This window comes from Agelaius tricolor, unplaced genomic scaffold, assembly GCF_023055355.1.
Source record: "Agelaius tricolor isolate 1412-34295 unplaced genomic scaffold, bAgeTri1.0.p SCAF_1, whole genome shotgun sequence".
Classification (NCBI taxonomy): Eukaryota; Metazoa; Chordata; class Aves; order Passeriformes; family Icteridae; genus Agelaius; species Agelaius tricolor.
This window is the reverse complement of record NW_027269261.1, coordinates 15772951-15796779: the sequence shown is the minus strand read 5'-3', so window position 1 is coordinate 15796779 and position 23829 is coordinate 15772951. Positions and strand designations below refer to the sequence as shown.

At 47.3% G+C, this 23829-nt stretch overlaps 1 protein-coding gene and 1 long non-coding RNA gene across 2 annotated transcripts in view; one reads left to right on the top strand and one right to left on the bottom strand.

The window, feature by feature from the left end:
* SLC1A4 (solute carrier family 1 member 4) overlaps nt 1-1349 on the bottom strand; it is a 33942-nt gene extending 32593 nt beyond the window's left edge. Inside the window, exon 1 of the mRNA XM_071424802.1 lies at nt 757-1349. Coding sequence (XP_071280903.1) covers nt 757-1280 — 524 coding nt within the window. The 5' untranslated portion in view covers nt 1281-1349. The remainder of the gene's footprint in view (nt 1-756) is intronic.
* LOC139588951 (uncharacterized) lies at nt 916-16219 on the top strand. The gene is made up of 2 exons (XR_011678876.1): nt 916-1052; nt 2103-16219. It is a non-coding gene; the product is annotated as an uncharacterized lncRNA (long non-coding RNA).
* Nucleotides 16220-23829: the final 7610 nt, after the last annotated feature.

Sequence of the window (23829 nt, the reverse complement as noted above, 5' to 3'; positions counted from 1 at the left end):
ATTTGGGGAATGCAAGTCTTGTCTTTGAAAGATGCAGAGGTAAGAAGGGAAGCTCACGAACCTACATCCTTACACTGGACTATGTTTAGGGTATGTCCTCCATGGAATTACAGGGCTGCGTTTCCACGTGCACATCTATGGGAGGGCACTCTAAGAGGCAGGCAGGCATTTGGGTGAGGAGACTTAGTAAAGTGCTGAAGAATTAAAGAAAAAAGTGTGTGTGAGGGATGAAAAGAGCTGCCCAGCCCTGCCCTGCCTGCAGGAGACAGGCAACAACAGGCAGCAGGGCAGGGGAAGGTGCCAGGGAAAGCCTGCCCCGCAGCCGGCACCCAGGAGCCGCTCTCCCTCCAGGCAGAACCAAAAACGGGCCTAGGCACCCAGAACTCTGAGCAAGCCTCGACTCATCCTTGCAGCCACCCAGGCAAAATTAAAAACAAAGCGGAGAGAAGCAGAGCACCAAGCCCTACACCTGACCGGGCTGCGGGTACTTGGGCAGAGAGCCGTGTTTCTGGAGAAACCAGGATTAGGATGAGGAGGATGGTAAAATGAAGGAGATAAAGAAGGAGGTTAAGGAGAAGGAGAAAAATCAGGGGAAGGTGCAGAAAGAAAGGTGAGAAGATGCAGGAGGACAAGAAGATGAAGGAGGTTGAGAAGAGGGAGGAGGACTCTCCGGCTGCAGCGTGCAACACTGCCGGGTCTGTCATCATCCTCCGGCGGCGGGAGGGCGGGGGAAGGAGGGGAGCGGGGCGGCCTCACCTGATGAGGTCGAGGAAGGAGTCCACCGTCTCCTTGCTCTTGGGTAGCGCGCCCGGCAGCCCCAGCTGGGTGTTGAGCGCGGAGGCACCGGCGCCGGGGCGAATGATGAAGCCGAGGGCGACGGCGAGGCCGGAGGCGAGCAGCGTGGTGCCCAGGAAATAGGCGACCGCGATGCCACCCAGGCGGCCGAGCGAGCGGGTGTCCAGGCTGGCGGCGCCCGACACCAGGCTGCAGATCACGAGCGGCAGGATCACCATGCGCAGCATCCGCAGCAGCAGCTCCCCGGGAAAGGCCAGGTAGGAGACCTGTGCCGGGCTCAGCGCCGCGCTGCGCACGGCGGCCCCCAGCGCCACGCCGGCCACCACCCCCGACACCGTCAGCAGCACCAGCGCGTTGCGCCGCAGGAACCCGCGGCAGCCCCGCAGCCGGGCCCCGCCGCCCCGCCGCTCCTCGGCCGCCGGGCCCTCGGCATGGCCGTTCCGGCCGTGGCCCGCCTTGCCCTCACCCGCCGCCGCCTCCTCCATGCTGCGCCGAAGAGCGGCTCCGCGTGTGCCGCTAGCGTGCGGCGCTCCAGGCACGGACTGAGCGGCGGGCCCGCCCCGCCCAGGCCCGGGAGCGGCGCCGGCCCCGCCCGGGGGAGGGAGGGCGCAGCCCCCGGCCCGCCCCGTGCCTGCCCGGCCTGGCCTGGCTCCGCGCCATCGCAGGCTCAGGGGCCGGGCTGCCTCCCCCACGTCCCCTCGGCGTGAGGCCCCTCCGGGGCCTGAAGGCCCCTCCGGGTCCCCGCGGTGTCCTAGAGATCACGCGTGTCTCCCGACGTTTTACACATTTCCCCATCACCTTCCCGTCCACCTTTGTGTCCCTGTGGGTCACACTTGTCCCTCCATTGTCCTCCCTCAGTATCCCTACTGTTCGTACACACCGCCGTAGTGTCCCCATAACTCACACGTGTCCCCTCAGTCCTGTCCCCTCAGTGTCCCAGGACTCACATGTGTCCCCTCTGTTCGTGTCCATGTCCCCGTGGCTCACACGTGTCCCCTCATTGTCCCCCCTTGGTATCATCACAGTTCCTACACACCCCTGCAGTCCCCATAGTTCACAAATGCCCCCTCAATGTCCCTACAGTTTGCACATGTCCCCCTCCATGTTCTCGTGGTTCAGTCACATCCCCTCAGTGTGCCCGCGGCTCACACGTCTCCCTCAGTGTCCCCATGGTTTGCATACATCCCTATCAGTGTTCCCACAGCTCACCTGTCCATTCAGAGACCCCCTCAAATTCTTCACAACTCACACATTGTCCCCATCAGTGGGGTTCACCTGTGGCCTCAGTGTCCCCCTCTCCTCTCCAGGAATCTCTCATGGAGGCAGGAGCCACTCTGGACCAGGACAGGTTGTGTGTGTGTCCCCATCTACATTGTCAAAGCCATTCAGCAGGTCCATGGGTTCATCCGGGGACTCTGAGCACCTGTCCTTGAGGAACCCATGTCTCACCTCACAAGCTGGTTGTCTGAAGAGCAGACAATGTCAGTGATGATACACAGAGCTGAAAAAGGGCACTTGGGGCTTTCAAACCCAGAAGAGCCTTGTGGGTGCACCAGTGTCATGTTTGCTCACAAGGGCATTTCCAGGAGTTCCAGCTGGTGTTTGGACTCTGTCAGGAGCTCCATTTCAGCTCATTCCCTTGACATCAGCAAAGCACAGCCTAGCAGAAAACACGCTGTGAAAACAGCCAGCCACACATCTGCTTTTCAAGTAGACTGCACTAATTAAGGTGACTGACAGGGTGTGATGCAACAATAATCCCGATTTAGTAAGACTTTTCTGTTTTCCAATCTCATGGATAGGCCTGAAGATCGCTATACCATGGAGCTCCTGGGAATTGTTTGTGTGTAAATAGGTAACAACACCACTGACAAGCAGCTATGTCCACGACCATCCACTTTAGACCTTGATGAAAATTCTTGATTCGCTTTTGCTCTGAAATTAGACTCATGATAACAGCACATTCTTATTGATTTTGTATTTTTTCCTTGATTACTTTCCCTTTGAGTAACACTTGGTTTGTGGAAGTCTGTGAATCAATGTCCCATCAAATCAACAGATATAGGAAACAGACTAAACAGGAAAACAAGTATCTGCAAACACTTTTAAAGACATACAATTCCACAAACCTCAAAAAGAACAAAAAAATTACGAAGATCTTTTAAAATCGGGTTTGAATTTTTTTCTGCAAATAGGTTTGTGATTAATGAACAAGTTACTGTCCAACATAATTGTTTCTTTCTCCATCAGAAGCATTTCTAAAATGGTTTTTAATTAATATTTTCAGAGTGGTCCTTGTGAAAATGTCATGCTTCATTTTATCCTTGCATTTTTCCCTGTCCTTCACTCCTGATCTCACATTTTTTTCTTTCAATTTACCCATGAAAAGGGAAAGAGAAAAGCAGAAAAGAAATTACAACAGAAAATTATAAAATAAATATAAAATTATGGAAATCTATTCCTTGTTTCGGACGAGAAGAGATTCTAAAACCAAACAACAAACAAAAATGCTGTTCCCTTGAGCAAACTGAAAGCAAGGGGAGAAATTCAGGAAAGCGTAAACAAGAAGAATGTATTAAATCAGAAAACTCATTGATAGCGGCACATGTATGAGACCAGTGCAAGAACCAACACAAAACCTTTTCCACCATATGACAGTGGACTCCTTCTCTCTTGGTGTATCCCCCTGTGTCCTTGTGGGACTCACCTTGCTCAGAGCAGTGCCATGAGAACAGCCAGGGGGCCTGCAGGAACACACACCCCCAGAACTGTAGATCCCAGTGAAAGTTCTTGAACCCATGCTGAGGCTGTTTGGTGATAGCCAACCTTTCCAAAACAACACTTTGACATAGGGATGCTGGTGTCAAGCTTCCTCGTCAATAACACCAAGAGAATTCCTCCTAATTTCCCCTTCCTTTTTCCCCCTCTCTTGATTGTTTAATTCAAATACTGATCCAAACAGTTATCCTTCCTCTCTTGACATATCTCCAGATGACAATGCTTTTGCCAACAAGAAGACAACAGAGCACATGAACCTCCCACTGTACAAATGGACATCATCCCAAAGATGTTCTAGGCAATGCTAACTGTTTTTCCACCCTGTGAGAGTTCATGGATGGCTGAAGTGATTAACCCCAAAGCCCGCTGGCTTATTCAGTAGTAATCGTTGACTGATCCATTGTGTCATGTTTTCATTTCAGCGCTTGTAGATCTTGGGAGATTTCCAGTGAGTGAGTCTGCCTGTTCCCAATGTCCACCCCTCTGGTGCTTCTAAATTAGGGATTTCGACTTTCCCTCTTGGAACTTGAAGATTTTTTTTTTTTGGCTTAAGTGGCTTTCACCTGCATAGGGCTAGGGTGCTTCCTCCAGAAATCAGCAGAGGGATCATGAACAGGCAACAACAACAAAACAACCAGAAAAAAAAATCCAGTTACTTTTAAAGAAATTTTTTTTAATCCTTTTACTTTCAGTGAAAAAACAGCCAATATAGTTTTCACCACTGGCCCAGAAGGAAGATGTCATGCTGTTTTCCAGTCAAATTCAACTTGATACCGGTTTTTGATGGTAGGTATTTGAAATTCCAGCCTCAGTGGAAGGAATGAAAAAATCTTAATGGCTGTAAGGGAACCAGGTCCCTTTATGTTTCATCTGCACATCAGTGCAGATGGACGCTGATAATAACACACTGGAAATGTAGGATTTTAATGCCCCTAGGAAACAGAGGTGATTGTTTCTCACACCTGTGGAAGGTCAACACAAAGACTGGAAGAAATCAAATTTGAATTTCTTTGCTAGCGAAAGAGAGGAAGGCCTTCGAAGAGCTGATTGCAGCTCCCTGAGTCTCATGCCTCATACATACAAGTCTCAGCAGCTAGCACAGGTTAGAGTAGCCCTCAGGCCACATTTCCTACAAACCTGCATAGCAGCAGGAGTGCAGAGAACACTCATTGTGCCACCTCTGCTTTCCCCGTCTTCCTGCTGCTATTTCCCTCTTCCTAAGACTGGCAAGGTCATCTGCAGCTTTTTGTGGCTGCTGTTTGCTCTCTGCTTTTGGGAGACCCAATAGAAACATCAGCAGGATTCCAGATAAGTCATCCATCAGTCATCTCCTGCAACTGCTTTGATTTGAAGTAGTTTGAAGACTGATGCCTCAAAGGCATGGCGGGGAGGAGGGAACAAGATGAAAGGGAAGACTGCAGGAAGGGGCTGTATTTTGTAGCCGTGTTTTTCAAGACAAGTCTGAGTAAAGGTGCTCTCAAACTTCCCAACAGAGATGTGCTGGGCAGCCTGCAGTGTCCTAAGGGGCTGTATTACAATGTGGCCTTTTTCTGAGGAGGATTCATGAAGAGCACATGGAAGAGTTCTTGTTTTCTACTGAGCAAAATGAAGTCCTCAGAAGAGGCACAGCACGTGAGCTGAGGCAGGAAGGCCTAGAGCACTTTCTTGGTATGCAGACTTTAGTTTGGCAAGAAGACTTTGTTGGGCCTGGGATGCCGAGCAATTTGGAGGGACTCCAGCCCCGTTGCAGAAATCCTCTATGTCTGCATCTGGGAGAAACATGAGATGTGTTCCTCAGCTCTTCCCAGTGCCCCTGGCCTGCTCACCTCATTGCAAGCTGGATGCAGGACTAGCCACCCATGCATAGTTACCTGGATTTACCAGAATGAGCCAGATTTCAAGACATCTGAAACCACAGAAAAAAACCCCTGGCCTCCTGTGATGACAGAACCAAAGAATATTGCTCTGGTCCTGCTTCATTTAGGTTCTTGGCCAGCAACTGAAATAACACAGTCCCAAACACAATCCTACCACAGTGTCACATGTTGATTCAGCATTTCTCCAGGCTGGGTATGTGCTCACACCTGATCAAAAATATTCTGAGTAGGAAAAAAAATGTCGTCTGTAAATGCATTTTTAATAGCAAAGGCAGGCAAGGAATTTTGCAAATACCACTTGCTTGCCCAAACTCCAACAAAATATAAACTCTGCAGACAGGGATGGTTGACCTAGGGTAAATATTTAACTTTATCCTTCAAAGGTACATGCAGTTTTACCAGAAAGAAGATGAAAAATATAGAATAATACCCACACACACATACCTTGTTTACTCTAAGGATCCTTTGAGGGCTCTGGAAACAAAGTTATACTGAGGCAAGAGTAATTTTTAAACTGTGTGCGTTGTTCCCTTTTTCAAAACTATTATAATATGAAAACATGAAGAAAAACCAGCCACCCCCCCAAGAATAGTAGAATTTTTTTTCCTTCATAAGCTCTCCCAGAGGTTTTTCTTTGAGTTTAAATCAAGGAAAAGTAGGGAAAAGTAGGAAAAAAGGGCAAGAACAAGAAGAGACATTCAAGATCTTGGATATGTGACAACCTGTCCTAGCAGGGGACATTGCCTCTAGCTGGTGGGGGAAATTCAGGGTCAGGCTTTTCAAAACAAGCTGGGCTGATCTGAAAACAAGCAGTGAAGCTTTGCTACCGAAGAGGCGAGGGAAGCGACCAGAGCGTCTCAGCCATGGGAAGTGTGCTTGAATGAAGAGCTTGAAAATGCTCCAAGTGCCTGCTGATTTCTCCCATGGTAGTGGGCTGACAAAGTGCCTTGCCACTGGCAGGAGATGGATAAGTTGGACATCTGAGGGTTTGCCTGGCATTCAAGGATCCATACACAAGCAGAGCATGCATTGATTCACATCAGTTGTATGGCATATGCTACAAAAAGCCACATTAGGGGGAAAAAAAAAGCGTGAGCAATTTCTGAACGCTGATTGTGATTCAGTGGCTAGAAACAACAAGGAGAATCTCTATCCTTACATATTTTATCCCTGATTACAGTATGACAATGAATACTGTATCCCTGATTATGGGTGACAGTAAACTAGGATGACAGCAAACAGGAATGACAAAGCTTCTGCCAAGAAACATAGGGGAGTAGGCAGCTGCCCTTTGTCCACTGTAAGGCTGCCTTCCCGTGCCCTCAGTTCACTGCAGGATGTGACAGTGGCCACACCAAGGAGTTGTGGGAGCCCATGTGGGGACCAAGCACATCTGAGAAGTAACTGGAAAAGAACACAAGGGTAAGCAAAGCAAGAAAGTGGTGTTTTCAGAGAATACTTTCCAAGTATCCACCAATCTGCATAATTCCAGGTGGTCCTTTGATTTAAAAGCCTTCCATTAATTTTCCACCAGTAAATTTGGCTGCTGTGGTTTTTAACACCATCAGCTCTTTTCCAGAGAAGTGGTTAACCCTCTGCAGAGCTCACTGTATGCTTCTGTTACCCTCTGCACCTCTCCTGGTGGAGACAGGTATCTACCAGGACTGCATCCACTAAAAATCTCCATGTTTACTACAGTCCGTGAGATACAGATTTAAGAAGGTTTTACAGCCTTTTGCCTCTGTCATCCAAGGCTGCTGTTCAGCCACCAAGTGCAATTCCCTCCTTCATGAAGAAAGGAATTTGGCATTCTGGCTCAGGAGACATTATTAGGCTCATGAGTCTAATAAGGTTGTAGGTCTCTGAGGCTCAGTCCTTGAATTTCTGCTCAGAGATAATCTCAGGCAGCTCCTCAGCGAGGTTGCTCTTCAGCCAACCTGCCCATTTTTTTAGAAACTCACAGTAGTACACTTCCTGTGCGATTTCTACCCCTCAGCAAAATATTCAGTGGAATTGCATGTTGGAATCGAGTGCTGTTAATGAGGGACTATATGGAGTCAAGCAGAGACACATCTCCCAGTGGATGTGCCAATGTACCTGGCTAAAACTTACCTTTATGCTCACTGCTGTCCCAACTCTCTGTGTGACTCACAAAGTAGTTCTCCTGATCTGGGAGAAAGGGCTGATGCAGATTTTCCCTTTAATCCTGAAAAGACCCATAAAATATGTGGAGATACAGGGCAGTCACATATATCTCAGGCAAACAGTAAATGCATATTCAAAAGAAAGGAGAAACACAGAAACGTGTGTGATGAGTCTGCAGGTTAGTATGAAAATAACCTCAAAGTCTTCAACACCACAGCAGGGTGTTGCATTGCTACTCTCTCCCTTTTCTCCCAACATGTTTGCATTGTGGAAAATGAGCTTTTTGCTGCTGAATTCCACAGTTTCGGACACATTTCTTAGCTAGACCTAGGAAAGTACATAGGTACTTGATGTTTTTCTGGGGCTTGTAGTTCTCAGTGATCTCAAAACCTTTGAAAATCTGAGCTTACTTTATCTATTGTACAATTTTCAAAGCTGCCTGGGCTACTGTAGGTGTGTGGGATACCTGCTGGGAGCTCCAAATGCCCTTTTACTTGCCTGAACTGAAGCAATTTTAGCTCTCTAATGAAGCAGCATCATTATCAAAACCATAAAATCATTATATTAGGTGAAACAAAACAAACAACATACTTGTGTGGAGTACATTACACACCACTGTGACTATGTAACACTCCTGTTACTGCAGGTTTTGGAGTAATAGCCCAGCTGGGAATTAAGATAAAAGAAACAAGGCAGGAGGAGTGTGGACGTTCCACCTGCCTGAGGTCAGAGCCAAGACCTGCATCAGGGAGTGGAATTCACCTCTGGCACAGTGCAGCCACAGAGCAGGGAGGCGGCCCCAGGGTGAAGTCCCTGATCCTGCCCTGGGGCTGCTGATCTGTGGGACACGTGCTTCTGGGGGGAAGATGAAGAGGTGAAGAGCCTTGTTACCCTCAGCTTGCAAAGGAGCTTTGAGAAAAGTGAAGAGAGGCAAAACCACCCTCCACTCCTTGCTCACACACCACCTTTTTCAGAGGTGACAAAGTGGCTCTATTGGCAGCAGAGGATATGCTGAGCAGAGCCACCACATCTTTCTGGTGGATAAGGAGAGGCAGCAGAGACGGCTGCTGGAGCACACTGAAAGTTTTTTTCTGAGTGCCACAGGAAAAGAAACCATTATAAGAGTGTGCTAAAAGCCTATTCATTGCTAAGGAAAGGGCTGCTGAAGAATGTGGGATGCCTGCCGAAAACTGCCAGCCAGAGCAACAGAGAGATTATTAAAGCCCTTTGCAAAGACCCCCGTCTCCTTCCTTTGGCAGTGGCAGCTCTGGACATGGAGTCGTTTCGGCCCTACCCATTGAAATCCTGTAAATAGCTGTCTGCATGGAGGCAGGAGCTGGGTCACAGCTGAGGGGCCTGCTCGTGTGGGAACTGTAGGTAGCAAACGTGGCTGTTCTCAGCTGTGCTCCTCGGTGGGGAGCGGTGCTGACCCTCTGCAGGCTGGCTGCCTGTGCAGGGGCTGTGCACACAGGAAGCTGGGGCTTTGGTCTTGCCCTGAATCAGCAACTACCTGTTCTGGCAAACCTGAGAGCTGTCTCCTGCTTTCTCTCTCCCATTTTCTGCCTTCCTTCCCTGCCTGCTCTTACATTTCTTTCTCTTACCACACCTTAACTTTTTATCTCCTCAGTGTTGTTTGGGACGAGTGCCTGTGAGACAAACCCTAGCCAAGGGGAACCCATCCAAGGAACAAAGCCCCAGAGCAATGTCTCCTACAACACAGGCTCTTTGCTCTCTAAAGTGAAGCTGATCCTGTGAAGTTGAGGTGCCCATAATTATTTTGTTTTAGGACCTGTTGTTCTCCCTCCGTGCACGCTCAGCCTGGTGGGAATCTTGTAGTAGTAGGTGCTGTACAGACACACCAGGGAAACCCCCACCCAACAAAGGTTTCTGCAGGATGAGTAGAGAAGTGGAGGCACAGGAAGGTAAAGAGACATGCCCAGGATTACTCAGTACACCCAGCTCCTTCATCTGCTTTGTCCCATGCTGTCCCCTCTGGCACTTGTATCACATATCAGGCTGCAATAGCACAGCTCCAGGCTGGGAGCATTGCTTTCCTGCCTCTAGGAATGGCATGGCAGGGAACCAGCAGGAAGGAGGAGGTGAGGCTCTACCTTCTGGGGGTTGAGATGATCTATTAACTACTCCTGGCTTCAAGGAGACTCCAACATGGCTATTTCCATACCCAAGGGTTTAAAAGCATGAGACTTTATGGCTTCAAAAACATGAGGTTTGAAAGAAAAATAAGTGCATGCTCCTAATTTGCCTTTGGTACTGGAACCCTTGGATCATATTTTTGAGGTTTTAGCCCAAAAATCAGTGTTTATTCTGCCATTTGGTTAGGCAACACAGAACATCTTCCTTGTCTGCTCACTCAGATGTATTCATGAGACTTTTCAGAACCTGAAGTCTTTGAGCCCTCTGACCTTCTGTCCACCTTCATTAAATTTCATTGATGAGTTCAAGTGGTGAGGGAATCAGCAACTATGCCCACACATAGTACCCTTAACAAAAGTTTGTGTTCTTAGAAAATGGGACAGAAATAGAGGTGTCCAAAGTTACTGCTACCTTTTAAACATTACAATGAAAACTTTTTGGAGCGAAGAAAAGACACGGAAATACTTCATGTGTTGGAAAAGCAGCTCAGAGGCTGGACCAGGAGTCTCCCTGGAAAGAAGAAAGCACATTTAATAACCAAACTCAACTGAAGCAAAACCATAGAAAACAAACTGCCTGCACAAGGAATTTGGGGGAAGATCCAACACTGGGAAAGGGGGAGAAAAGAGCACAGGGTATTATTTAGTTCAAGTAAAAACAGAGCAGCACATCTGAAGAACATAACGGGGAGGTGCGTGTTACAACTGGCCAGGATGAAAATAATCAGAAAAGAAAGGAGAGGCAAAGACAGCTTTAGGAGTAATGACAGGGAGATTTTCAGGCAGAGCTCAGACATGTCAGCTAAGTGGAGCCTTGTGAGTTCTGCGTGATGCTTAATCCAAAAGGCATCCCAAATTCCAATAACAATATCCACCTCAAGCCAGCAGATGCACTGCTTCACCTACAGCCTTGGGGCTCAGAAAAATACTGGTGTTTGGAGGTTTGCCCTTCCTTCCCTGCATTCATCTCAAATCCTGACTTACCTTTGCAGGGCCACAGCACCTAACAAGGCAGGAAGGGAGATGTTCAGCTGGGCTCAGCTAATGAAGGGTCAGAGATTCGCCTACCAAAGCCTCATGGCATTTTCACCCCAGTGCAACCTGGAGATGAATGGCTGAGATGGAAGTGCAAGTCACTTTGATCTCTCTGCTTTACATCCCCAGAATTAAATGAAGGTGTTCTTAAAATTTCTTTGTCAGGTGACTGTGTGCACTGTCAGGAAGGGTTCAGATCCCCTGGTGCTGCAGCACATCTATGCAAGTGGTGGCTGGGTAGTAGTTGGTCCCTTAATGATCTGGTACTGAGCAAGAAGACAGGGGAGCAGCAAGGGCTCTCCAGGATGTGCAAAAGGATGAACTATGTGAGGGTAATACTCAAGGATATAATACTTAGGGATGACTCCTGTGAGTCCTGTGATGGGAAACTGGACACCCCTTGCTGCCAACTGGAAACAGAGAAAGTGTTCAGGAAAAATTTTGATATCCAGCCTGAGCTGAAAAGGGGAAACTAATGGGGACATGAGATCACTGTAGTGGGTCTTGCAAGGTAGGTTGGAAGTAGGAAATTTCTCCATGATAAAACACCAATCCCTCCGACTTCTGCTCAATCCAAAGTGCAGCATGAGCGGCTGGGCACTGCCATGTCCCACCCTTGGCAGCACAGTCGCCTGTCTTGTTGATTCAGTTCATTCCCAGTGGGACAGGATGGGGCAGGATTTGGCCCTTTGTCTCTCGATGTCTGTCCAATCTGTGGGCTTGCAAGCAATGAACCGTAAAAAAAGAAGAGTTGACAATTAAATGCTCAAAATCTACTAGGACTTTGTCCAGAGTGGGCTAAGCAAACAAGCACAGATGGAGCAACCTATGATCTGCACAGTTACATGCGCTGTACAGTTAAGGGTGTACTCTATGCTGCTTAATTGCTTTAACCATATTAATTTATGACCCAGGCTTCTTGCTTAATTAGTGAAATGAAGAATGAAAAGTGAATACATAGAATTAAGTCTTGACTTGTTAATTTGGCTTATAACCTCCATTACTGAGCTGGGAGAGCCGTGTTCATTTGGTGTCTGGATGTTTAATGTGGTTGTTCACATGGTTCAGAAAAATGGTGAGGAATCAGCAAAGAAAGGGACTGAGCTGATCAGTAGCCCTCAACCTCAGGGCCTCTCAGGGAAGGCTGAGTCTGTAACCATATGATGTCCTTGGAAGGGCCGTTTTGGGTGAAGGGGGATGCAAACTTTTGAGGTGCTGCTGCTGTGCATGACACAGCATTTGTCCGCACATCTGGAGCAAAGTTCCCACTTCAACCCCAAATGGTTCCCCCAGACCTCAGCATCTTTCACAGGAGAGCATCACCAGCCAGCTCCAGCAGGTTCTGGATGCATTTTTCTTCATGGGACATTGACCACTGTTGTTCCCACTCATGTGGAACAAGGCAACACCATCTCTCATCCTCCAGCGGCCCAAAGAGGACCTCAGGGAAAATGGCACAGAATCTTCCCTGCATTAGCATTTTCAGACAGGAAACTGTTTTCAAAGAATGAATTCTAGTCATAAGGTGGATTTGGTTTTTTTCCCACTCTGAAACCAATCTTTTTCTAGCTGCAGAGTGTTGTTCCCACCATACTGTAAAAGAGGAAAATTAATTTTTAAAAATCTGATGCAAATGCCTCTGTTTTCGTTTGTCCTCCTCTCTTTTTTCTTTCTGCTGCTTTTAATTTTTGGACTTATTCTATTATTGGATAATTGCATTGGCTAATTGCATTTAAACAGTTTTAGCAAGATTGGGTAATTAAATTCAGAGCAATTGGGCTGAAAATGCACAGAATCTGGTAGAAGTATTTCACAAGAGGCTGAACTAGATAAACAAGAAGGGATGTGTTAGTTTGCGTGAGGGTACACACACATACTTAGGGTACATGGGTCCAACTCCCAGACAGGAAATGCCATATTCATGACTCTGGGCCCTTCCCCAGGACCTGGAATCGATGAAAAACAATTTCAACTGGCAATGGAGAGAATTAGATTTTCATTAACACCAGATAAACCAATTCCAGAAATGAAAACCCCATAAGTATCTTAGGATCTTCTCTTGTCACTGTATCAGAAGCCTCACTAGCAAATATAGCTATTATTTCTAAATGCATCCAGTGAAATACAAATTTCCAATAATCAAATTTCCAGTAATTAAAAGGTTGCAACCAGGTGTGTAGCTGTACTCTTGGCTCTCTTGTAGCCAGCAGGAAAACAACAATTTTCTTTTAATCGTGTGCATATTCTGAAATAATTTCTTGGGACCTTTTCCTTCACCATGTGTGAAGCAGGTATCCAGCAGGAAGGGACATGGGACACATGAAGTTTTACCCAGCTTCTTGTTGCTGGCACCTTGCCTACTCCTCCCTGTGGCTGCTTACTTCATGCAGAGTTTCCTCCTGCAGATCTCAGGCATGTGGGAAAGCTGGTGAGAAATGCAACAGATTTCGGTGAAGGTTTCCCAGGCAAACCCAGGAGCCCCAGTGATGGAGCCCTGTGCACTTCTCATGGCCATGCTGCTTCTCAGGCTCCCACAGCACACAAGAGGGAGGAGTCATTTCCCCTTCCTAGCACTGTGCCTTGGTCCTGGTGAGGAAATGAAATCCTCTCATTTTCTGCTCAGAGGGAAGGAGCAGGCAGGAATTGCTTGTCTAAAGCCCACCACCAGCGTCTCTAATGTAGCTAAAGCAATTTGCAGAGCCTGGAATGAAACTTGCACCAGTCTGCCTATTTACCCATCCTTCCTCTATCTCTCTTTCTCATCTGAGAGCAAGACACAAGTTTGTGAGTCACAAGCAGACTAATTTCAGAAAAGCCACTTCTGAGAGCCTCTGGCTCCTGGATGAGACACTGGCCCCGCTGGAGCAAAGCTCCCGCCAGTCCCAGTGAGGCATCTGACTGAGGTAAAACAGGGCAAAGCACTTCTCATTAAATGACCCTGGCTGAAATAGTTTCATAAAGGGCATCTTATTGATGGCAAGGACTTCAGGCCAGGGCTGTGACTCTGCCACACCAACCACAATGTCCACACATGATGAGGAGTGGTGGTGAGCAAAGCCAGGAGAACAAGTCTGAGCCAAGCGCTTCAGCCTTGGGCTTTTCCAAGCATTGCCACCTGTGTGGGCACTGGACAGGCGCAGGTCTGGGCAAAGCCTGACAGTTCCCAGCTCCAGAAGCACAATTTCATTTTGCCACTCAAGGCACGTGGAACTGAGGCACATGATGTATGGGAAGGGGATGGTGGGGACAGATCTTGGGCAATGGGCTTCTGCTCCCATTGGAGTAAGAAAGATGGGAGACTGGTGGGGGGAATCTCAGGGGAAACTCTAGAAAATTACAGGACACCTCCAGCTCTGACATAGATGACAGGGCCATACTTGCCTGACTTGCCATAAAACCTCACAGATTTCACTACCAGTGCAGATTTTGGCTTTTCCACCAGTGTATACAAAACCCATAAGCATATGGACAGCAACCACAGCAGCAGGTGTTGTCACTCAGTGTTCTATTGCACTGCCCTCCCAAGCAGAGAAGATGCTGTGAAGGAGAGGATGAAGGTCTGGCCCATGTGGTCTGGTCCCCTGAGCCCCAGGTCCTCTGCAAGAGGGAGCAGGGGAGCTGACATTGTGTGAGGTCTTTGCCTGTTTGGATCCTGCAGTGTACAAAGTCAGTCTGCCTCAGGGAAACTGGTGTTTTCTCACACCCAGGCATCTCCCCTGGGACAAGAGCCTCTTGTTTTTCCCTCCAGTCCCACTAAGATGAAACTTGCTGGAGCTACACTGCATTGGGATCTGACTGATGTACAGACACTGTAGAGTCTGAAGTGCTGGTATAAAGCCCACGGAATCATTTACTTTAAAATAAAGAAGAGCAGGGTATGGCTGTGAAAGGAGACACACACTGTGTGCACAGAGGGTTTGGGATTGGTCACGAGCCAGCATCATAGCAGCTGTCATCCCCTGAGGTGGACATTGAGACAAAAGTCACCTGCTGTAGTCTGCAAAAATGGAGTGTGCTTTGCAGTTGCCAAAGAGGTATCTTCTGGAAGTGGAAAAAGCAGGACTCTCCCAGCACATTCATGTCCTTTTGGTGGTGTCGCACTTCTGGGGTCTGCAGTGAGTGTCCACCATGTGGCACCAATCCTGTGTATGCTTGCCCAGCCTCTCACTGCACCTCAGAGGGATTGTACGACCATCTGCTACTCTCCCTGCATGTAGGGACTGGGTTTCTGAGTCCCTATGAAAGTCTTTTCTCTAGTCTGGGCCTCCAAAAGGAGCATTGTTATTCTTCCAAAGGCTTCCTCCAAACATCTAAGAGAATCATTAGCTGCTGCACATCTCCAAAGTAAACTGTAGCTTTCTGAGGTCCTGGGGGTGCTCTCTTTGGGAAAAGAGGCTTGGTCCCATGTCACCACCACAGGCAGGGTCACCCTAAGCCTTCCTGGCTGCCAGCACCAGCACAGCCCCACTGCATGACATTGAGCATTTCCAGTTCAGCAGTCTCACTTTGTTTGCATTTTATTGCCCAGGCATGGCTTATATCCCTGCTGATGGATTTGTCCACAGTCAGTGTGCCAGGCTGGGCACAGCCTGTCCTCTAAACTGAGCCCAAGCTGCTGCGGGCACAACCAGCAGCTCCTGGGGTCACACAGCAGTTTTTGCTCAGAAGATGTTTGTGTTGCAGTTTCCTCACTTGGGTCCTCATCTGCCTCAGGGAAGTTGAACTGGCCAAGACTGACAGAGTGGAAGGGCCCTTGAATAAAATACCCTCCAGAGAGATGATGCATTGTTGTTTTACAAACCCTCCTTCAGCAGGGTACCACATTAACTTGGGCCACCTGACTAAAGTGTTTTGCTCCTATTTTGGGATCATTTTCAGTAGGGTGAGGCCAGGACTTACATCCCCCCAGGTGGATATCCCCCCTGTTCTATTTGAAGAGCCAAAGCAAAGTTTTAATTCCCCTACTGACCCCTATAAACTCTGCTGCTTTTCTCTGTGGACCGTGCTGCTGTTGAAAGCTGGTCCCATTCCTCTGCTTAAGGCAGGGGCAGCTTTCTATTGAACAAATCCCAGAGTCCCAGAGCTGCAAACTCTGAGCAGCTCCTACCATAAACTCTCTGCAAGCACACAGAGCAGAGGCAGGAGACACTGACACCTCCTGGTATCGTGTATCACTGGGAAAAGACTCACCAGCCACTGCCTGAGAAATTCTGCTTTGGGCTATACCCAACACTACACACTGGGTTTTACTCTGCTGCATGCGCCCCCTTGGAACCTGGTCTTGGTTTGAGGTGTCAGGAGATTCTGCATTTTTGTCATGAATACATGGTTGTTTTCTCATTGTTTGTTTATCAACTTGTGGTTTCCCTGCCAAGGTTGTGGTTTAGCTTAAAAAAAATCCATTCAGCTTTTAAATACAGTTTGCCATACAGCTTAGTGTTTGCTATTACTGCAGAAATTTTCTTAATTTTTTTGAGAACAACATTTTCATATGAGTCCAGCCCAGCTGGTGAGCCCAGCAGTCCGGGCAAACATTTCTGTGTCCTTTGCCCTCATGATAAACGTGACTGTGCCATTGCTCAGGGACTCACAAACCACACTCTTACTGTTTTTCACATGAGGTCCATTCATTTTGGCAGAATTTTTGCAATGGGAGTTAATTAGGGAAAGCTTGCTGATGAGAAAATACTAGGGCAGGCAAAAGTCAGGCTCAACCACCTCCCTTGCACCTCTAACAGAAGTGAAACCCAAATAAAAATTATTGCAACAGATGCCAATCAAGTTCCACGTCTTCTTATCAGGAGCAATATTTGAAGTTGTACATAAGATAGGGAGTGTCAAAAAATAACATCATCCTGGAAAAGTAGACTAGAAATTATTCTCCACATTAAAAAAAAAAAGGGGGAGGGGAGGGAGAAGCAGCAATCTTACTTGATTTATCCTAATAAACACTTACTGTTTCTTAAATAATAGAAGAAGTAATGAAGAGCATAGCTCAAACCAAGCTCAGCCTTTTGGAGAAAATTTACCCTTTCTGGTTTTCATAAGGAAGCATCCTCCAGTTCCCATCCTATGAACCTCAGCTTTCAGATGCTGTCGGTACTGACCTCCCTTGTCCCTGCAGAGCCCCGCAGGCTCAAACCTTAGCGGGCTGGAAGATGAAGGCAGTGGAATAAAGGGAAAGCCAAGCTATTTTGATTGCACAGTGCCACCCACTGTCGGAGAGACAGACGGCACAGGGGCCGCTGCGCCGGATGGGCGGCGCTTGCTGCTCCCATCAGTAACAAAGATATTTATCTGAGATCGACCATTCTGAGATCTAAGAGAGCCAGACGTCTATAAGGCAGCTCTCTACATACAGTAAGATATATACACACAGATATATACATACTGCTGGGGTGAGCTGTGTGTGTATATATATAGATAGAGATATAAATATTGTCTACATCAATCAATGTCTGTGTACCATTCTGAGTCTTGATGGGTCACAGAAAGCTGAGCTGAAGTGAGTGGAGATCCAGTGAGGAGGAGACCTTTCTGGAAAGACTTTGGATGGGTCTGGAGGTCACAAGTGTCTGGTTAAATACATAGGTGGGTGCCAGCCCCCCTGGGTGGCCTGCAGGATTAGAAGGGATAGTCAAGGAGATTGGGAGGGGATGGAGATGTGATGGTGCAGGGAAATAGGGACCCATGTGCATGCTTCAATGAAGATGCTTAATTTGTTGTTTGCAATAGATACATATTTGGTTATCAGCTACTTATGTGTATCAGGATAGATGGAATTATGTGATGAATATCCTCTGTCTGAACATTGAGTGGAAAATATTTCACCCAAAGCACCATGTCACTCTCTGGGTTATGCCACTTTGCATCTACAGAAGGGAAGATATTTCCAACAGTTTTATGAGGAGCTCAGACCAGAGCATCCCAAGACCCTCCAAGCCTACAGAACTGTGTATTCTGGGAAAAGACTGAGCTCTATTTTTCTATACATCCACCAGCCATGGCCAAAGGCAATCCAAGCAGCTGGAGAGCAGGGCGTGCTTTGGTGAACAGAGAGCTCTTGCAGGATGGTGTTCTCTTCTGCAGAGACGCCCTTGGAGAAGAGATCTTTCATTAAGATTGTCATTTGCTACCGTTTCCATCTCCACAGAGGCTGCCTCCTCCTCACAGGCAGCATCCCCAGGGAGGGAGTGCTTGTGAAATATTCATACATCAGAAGAAATTACATTTGTAAGCGTGGACTGCAAAGCGACAACTGGCTGGAGGGGCGAGCAGGGAAAAACAACAGGAGAGAGGGAGGGAGGAAAAAAAAGCAGAATGTGGGAAATGGAAGGTGAACTGTGATTTCTCCCTGCCAAAATGCAGCGAGGAGCTTCGTGGGCTCTTCTGGGGTTCATTTGTGAGGGCATGTGTAGGGAATAGATTTTCCCCTCATTCTGGGATGTCTAAACAGCATTTGTGTTCGTGCTTCTCTGAGGCTGGATAATAACCTCACCCAAGCATGTACAAGGGACAAAAATGCCCCCTAACTACTGGCAGATCTGTGTCATGGGTTTGAATATTTTGAGCATTTCTTCAGGGTCTACTCCAGTTTTAAAGAATGTTTAAAAAATTCCACATTTGGGAATTTTTGGCGAAATGGGATTGAACAGCAGGAAAAGGCAAATCTGTGACCATTCAGCCCAGCATGTCAGGAGACTTCAGGCCCACGATCAACAGGAGGCACCTGAGTGCTTGGTGCAGCCTTTGGGTATCTCCAGCACACAGCTGCAAATCTTTTACATCCTGATGAACCGCTAATGCTCCACAAGCACATTGCAAGAACTCCTTGAGAAATACATATTCCCTCTTAAAAACCACCCTTTTCATTTTCTTCTTCTCTCTATGTCTCCCCCTGAGGACTGGATTCCTTATCAAGATCCAGTGCCTAAGACCTCCAGCAGTGTCAGTAACAGTAAAAACTGGAAGAACTGTTGTTTTTAATACTGTGATCATTTAGATCCCCCCCCCTTGCTGATGCAGTCTGTTTCCCACTGCTGCTTAATTTATCCAGATACCCTATAGGTATAGGAAAGGGGACAGATAGCATCCTACAGATGTTTTCTTGAGATGATGGTTTCCCTCCCTGCACCCTTTCAGCCTCCCTACACCCTCCTAGCTGGGTCCTCGCCTCCCTTGCAGGAAGCACACACACACACTCACATGATGCAGGAGCAAGTTTTGACTATTTTAGGGCCTGAAATTTCCCTGTCGGCATGGCAACTTTCAACTCCTCACCTCTGACGGAAGCTGCTTAAAATAGAAAATCCAGAAAGCAAGCTTTGTGCTCCATGCTCAGCAAGCCCAGCTCCAGCATGGCAGGCAGGGCAGGATCTGGCCTCACAGGGCCAGAGAAATGCCAGGGTTAAGGAAGATGACCCACAGGCCATCACCACCCCCTGCTGCAGTTTATAATACACCACCTGAATCTTCATGATTTTTGCTGTCTAAAGGTTTCCCCTCCCTATCCAGACTTCTTAGCTCAGGGAAGCTTTGTTTCAATATTCCCAGACTTATCCACAGCCACTGAACCTCCATCTTTCCATGGATACAGTCTCCATCTTAGATACATTTTCCCCCACACCTCCAGGCCTATTCACTACCACGAAATGTGCCAACCCTCCAACTTACTTTTTATTTACTTTTTTTTTCCTTTGCAAAACCCATTAATTTTTTCACTTACTCTTTTTCCCAAACCAATTTTTCCTCCAGCTCACACATAAACAATTGTGATTGCATGGGGTCAAGTGGGCATGTGGTGTGTCTGCTCTAATCCCCGCTTAACCTAATTCATTTTCTGTCTAAGAACAAAACTCTGCGAGATTCATTCAAGAGTCTGGATAATGTCTCTCTTGGCCTACAATGCTCACATAGGATTAGGGAATAAAAAAACCTAGAAGTCATTGGTGAGGCACTAAACCTGCAAACAACCCAAACACCTTAAAAATCCCTTTCTGTGCCTGGATTTGAGCTATGAGCCAGGATGTGCGGGAAGAGCTTCTCCCCTGAAACGTCACTGCCAACACAGAGTCCTGCCCTCAGGGCTATTTTTAGGTCAATGGGGATCTGGACCTTGCTGTCATATTTTGTGCCTAAGGGTTTTTCCCCTTATTTTCTCCTCTCTGCAGCCCAAAGTTTTCTGGGGAGTTCAGTGGATGGAGCTGGGATGTCTGGGTGGCTTTATTTGGCTTTCCTATGGAAAACTAAAAATCAATCTTCTACATCAGGGAGAAGGGCTTGTTTTCTACAAACACAATCACTGCTGCTTGTTGTTGCTTCTAGGGGAGCTTGTTGACATTTTTCAATCAAAATATTTTCCACTCTCCCTCCAATTGATGTCTTTTTCTTTTCTCCCCTCCTCCTCCTCCTCCCCTTCAGTTTGGCAGGTGTTGTTTTTTTAAACGATTTATGCACTTTCATTTCTATGTGTTTTTGAAAGGGCAACAAACACCCAAGCATGTTTCTCTCCCTTTCTGCAGGTGGGCAGTGAGTATTAACATAAATAATTCCTCTTTCTCCTGTCTTTATTTTATTTATTCCCATCCTTTTTCCCACTGCTTTCCTCTCTCCTGAACTTGTCGAAACTGCTCCAAGCAGGCAAAGGGCAAATGCCAGCTCTCCTCTGGAGAGCTGGAAGCACCCCACTGAGCCAGGCAGGGCCAATAACCTCTGCTTTCCAGGATAAAAATTGATTCACTTTACTTTTCCTTCTTAATTTGAGATCCAGGGATGCTTGACTGAGGGTCCTCTAACAAGGCATCTTTTCAAGAGTCTGCTGCAGGCTCCTGGCTCCAGGAGGATGCAGGACTCAGCTGGTAGAAGTTACCTCCAAGCACAGGGATGAGCTCTTGTCAGAAGCAAGCCTGGGACACTGTCCCCTGCAGATGTTTGCACCCTTTTTGGGTATTCTGACTCTTTTAAGAGCGTCTACTCAAAATGGGGATTACCTGACTTCAGATAATGACTTTCACCTGACTTGCATTTTGAAATCACCACTCATAGATTCCCTTAGAGGAGAAACAGGGATGTCCATTCCCCAGACCAGACAGAAAACCTCAGGGTTGTATCTCTTACACAAAATGCCAGAGGAGATTTAATGCTTTACTACCACAGCGTGTGCTGTTGTTCAGCCTAAGAGGCAGCAAATCCCCATTTCCCAGGCGAATCTCCTCCTGAGCTCCTCTATGGGCATGGGAGCTGTTACAGACTCCAAGGAATATGAGGGAGAGTGTGGGATATCAAGAAAAAGCAGTCAAGCTGGACAAGCAGGTATCTGCAGCTCATCTAAAGGACCTGCAGATAAGAGAAAAACAGCAACAGAAATTTCAAAAGCAGTTTAAGGGAGGAAAAAAAGTGCATTAACCTCATTTCACTCCCAGGTGTTTGGGAGTGATTTACCGAAGTGTGCTCATTCCAAACATCAGCTTTCCTGGAGCCATTGAACAGTGAAGCAAAGTTAATATGCTCATGTAGTTGCCTTTACATAAATGTCTATGGTGTCATTATTAACACAGTCAATACCAGGAGCTTTATTTCTTGATTCCCCTGACTGGGACACGAGTCCTGAGGTGCCCTGGGCATGAAGCCTTTAAGCCTGGAGCTGCAGGTGGGTTCCTGCAGGACTACAAAGGGTGCCTGTGCTCGAGCTGCCCAAGCAGACAGGGTAAACACCCTTGGCCCTAGCTATTATAGGAAAGAGTGAGCCCACATGTCCTGACTCACTCCCTGAGGGACACCCAGCAGAGGAGCTTGTGGTCAGCCGTGCCTCCCTCCTGCCCCACCACTCGCCTTTGCTGTGGCTGCAGCTGGCTCCCTCTCAATGTTGGAGCCTCTCTGACCTCTGCTCCCAAGGGAGTGCACCCCTCCTTTCCCAAATTCACTGTTTGTCTCCTGTTCCTCCTTCTGTGCAGCCCCAGTTCCTCCTTCAGATGCCCCTTCCTCTGTGGCGGGCACTGGTAGTGATGGAGCTCCCTTTGGGGCAGCCCCAGGTTAGCCCATTGCTCCCAACTGACAGTGTTCATCTTCCAGAGATGTAAACAATTCAGTGAAAGTAAATCAAAGTTAAATATCTGAGCCCCCTTCTGGGTTTGGAACTTCTCCATCAGCTTCATGGTCTTACCTTGCATGATGGCCATGACATCACAATGCTTCGAGCTTTGGCACAGGGATAGGACAGAAATTTGTGTGTGTGTCTACAGAGAAAAGGGGATGATCAGGATGAGGAGAAAGGATCAGAGAGCAGTGCAGCAGATTTGTGCCAACAAAGGATGTTTTTCCTCTCTGTCACTTTCATTCCTGTTTAACTCCCCCCAGCCCCTCACGAGCCACCAGCTGAAGTCCAAAACCAGCTTTCAGTGTTCAGGCTCTGTCTGAGGGAACAGAAACCTGCTGTGGGAAGCCCAGATGTTGGGATAAATGGAAAATTTCCTAAAATTGCAAAAATCAGCTACTATTTAATTTAGATATTGCTAATGAGAATTGCCTGGGTAGGCTGTACAGATTACTAGAAAGTCCCTTCCATATCTCTCCGTTAGTCTGACTATTTAAAACCCCCTCTGTCCCCTTCCTAGACACCCCTCGACTGCCCCTGCTGGCAGGACATCTGCCAGGGGAGCATGATAAGACAAAGAAGCCACCATAAATCACAGCTGCTAATTGCAAAGCTGTGTGTATTTGTCCTTGCCCTTTTGTGCCTTTGCCTTCTATCCACAGCTTGCCCATCCGATCCATCTCCTGTCAGTCTTGCTCCTTCCTGTCCCTCTGTGCTGCTCCCCTTTATGCTCTGAAGCACAGCCTCTGCTTCTTCATAATCAGCTTCATTCCCGGTGCTCTTGTTCTTGAGCACTCCTGGCCCCTTTGCCAGCTTGTTCACTCCTTTGATATTTCTCTTCTTCCTCGAGTATCATCACCCTCCTTGCTTCCCTGCTTGCCTCTCTGAACAGACACACATGATGTGTTTTGCTGTTGCCATGCTTTTCAGACATAAACTAATTATGGTCTGCGAGCCAGAAGGTCAGCAGTAGGATCCTTATTTTTGCAGCCCTCAATCCCACTATGTCAATGCACACACAAACACGGATGAAGACCTTTCAGGGAGATGGTCAGGCCCGGACACCAAAACCCTGTAAAACCAGTAAAAAAGGCTGATTCTTATCATAGAAGCACTCCCTTGTCAGCATATGCTGTGCCCAGTGCTTGAGAGAAAAGCCACGTCAGCTGTACTTTAATGTCAGAAATATTCAGGAGGCAAAACTGCCAACCTGCCAACCTTTGGGTCATCTCTTCATCCTTAAGGCATTAGTCAGCCTCCAGATTTCCAGGAACGGGTTTTTTCACCACCCTGAAGAGTGTTGGGAGATGACAAGAGGCCATACTTTTACATTCAAGTGATTTAGGAAAAATATCAGGAATAGATCCCAGGGAGAGAAGGAAACCCCTTGGGGATTACTAGGAGCCAGTTTAGTGCTTTCCTGGGGGAAAAATAAATTGCTGGGCAGACCAAGAACTGACAGTCTCTGAGGCAGTGTTTGACTACCTGCAGAAAACTATCCTTGATATTTGCTGTCAGTGCATTGTTCCAGCCTGAACTGCCTCCACCCAAGCAAAGTTGTTCCACAGGTTTCAAACACCGAAAAATTGTAGGGAAAACAGGGTTAAAATATTTCAGAGAACAAAGCAAACCAGGAAAGTTCTTCTGTGAGCCAAATACCATTATTTTTTAGCAGAGACTTCCGGACCATGGGACCCCAGCATTAGCAAATCTTGTTAACAATTTGCTTGAGCATTTTTGTGAGGCACCAGAAGAATGGGTTGTGTGTCTTATTGATTTAATGACAACTATTGCTGCTGGGAATTGATGCTTTCATTAGAGAAAGCAGGTTAGCAATAGACTTGTGAATGTCTGACCAACTCAGGAGGTGGCAGGGAACAAATGGTTTTCCCTATTGAAATAGGCAAGGTGTAATGCAGAAAGACTCTGCTAATATCACAGAGCTGTAACACAG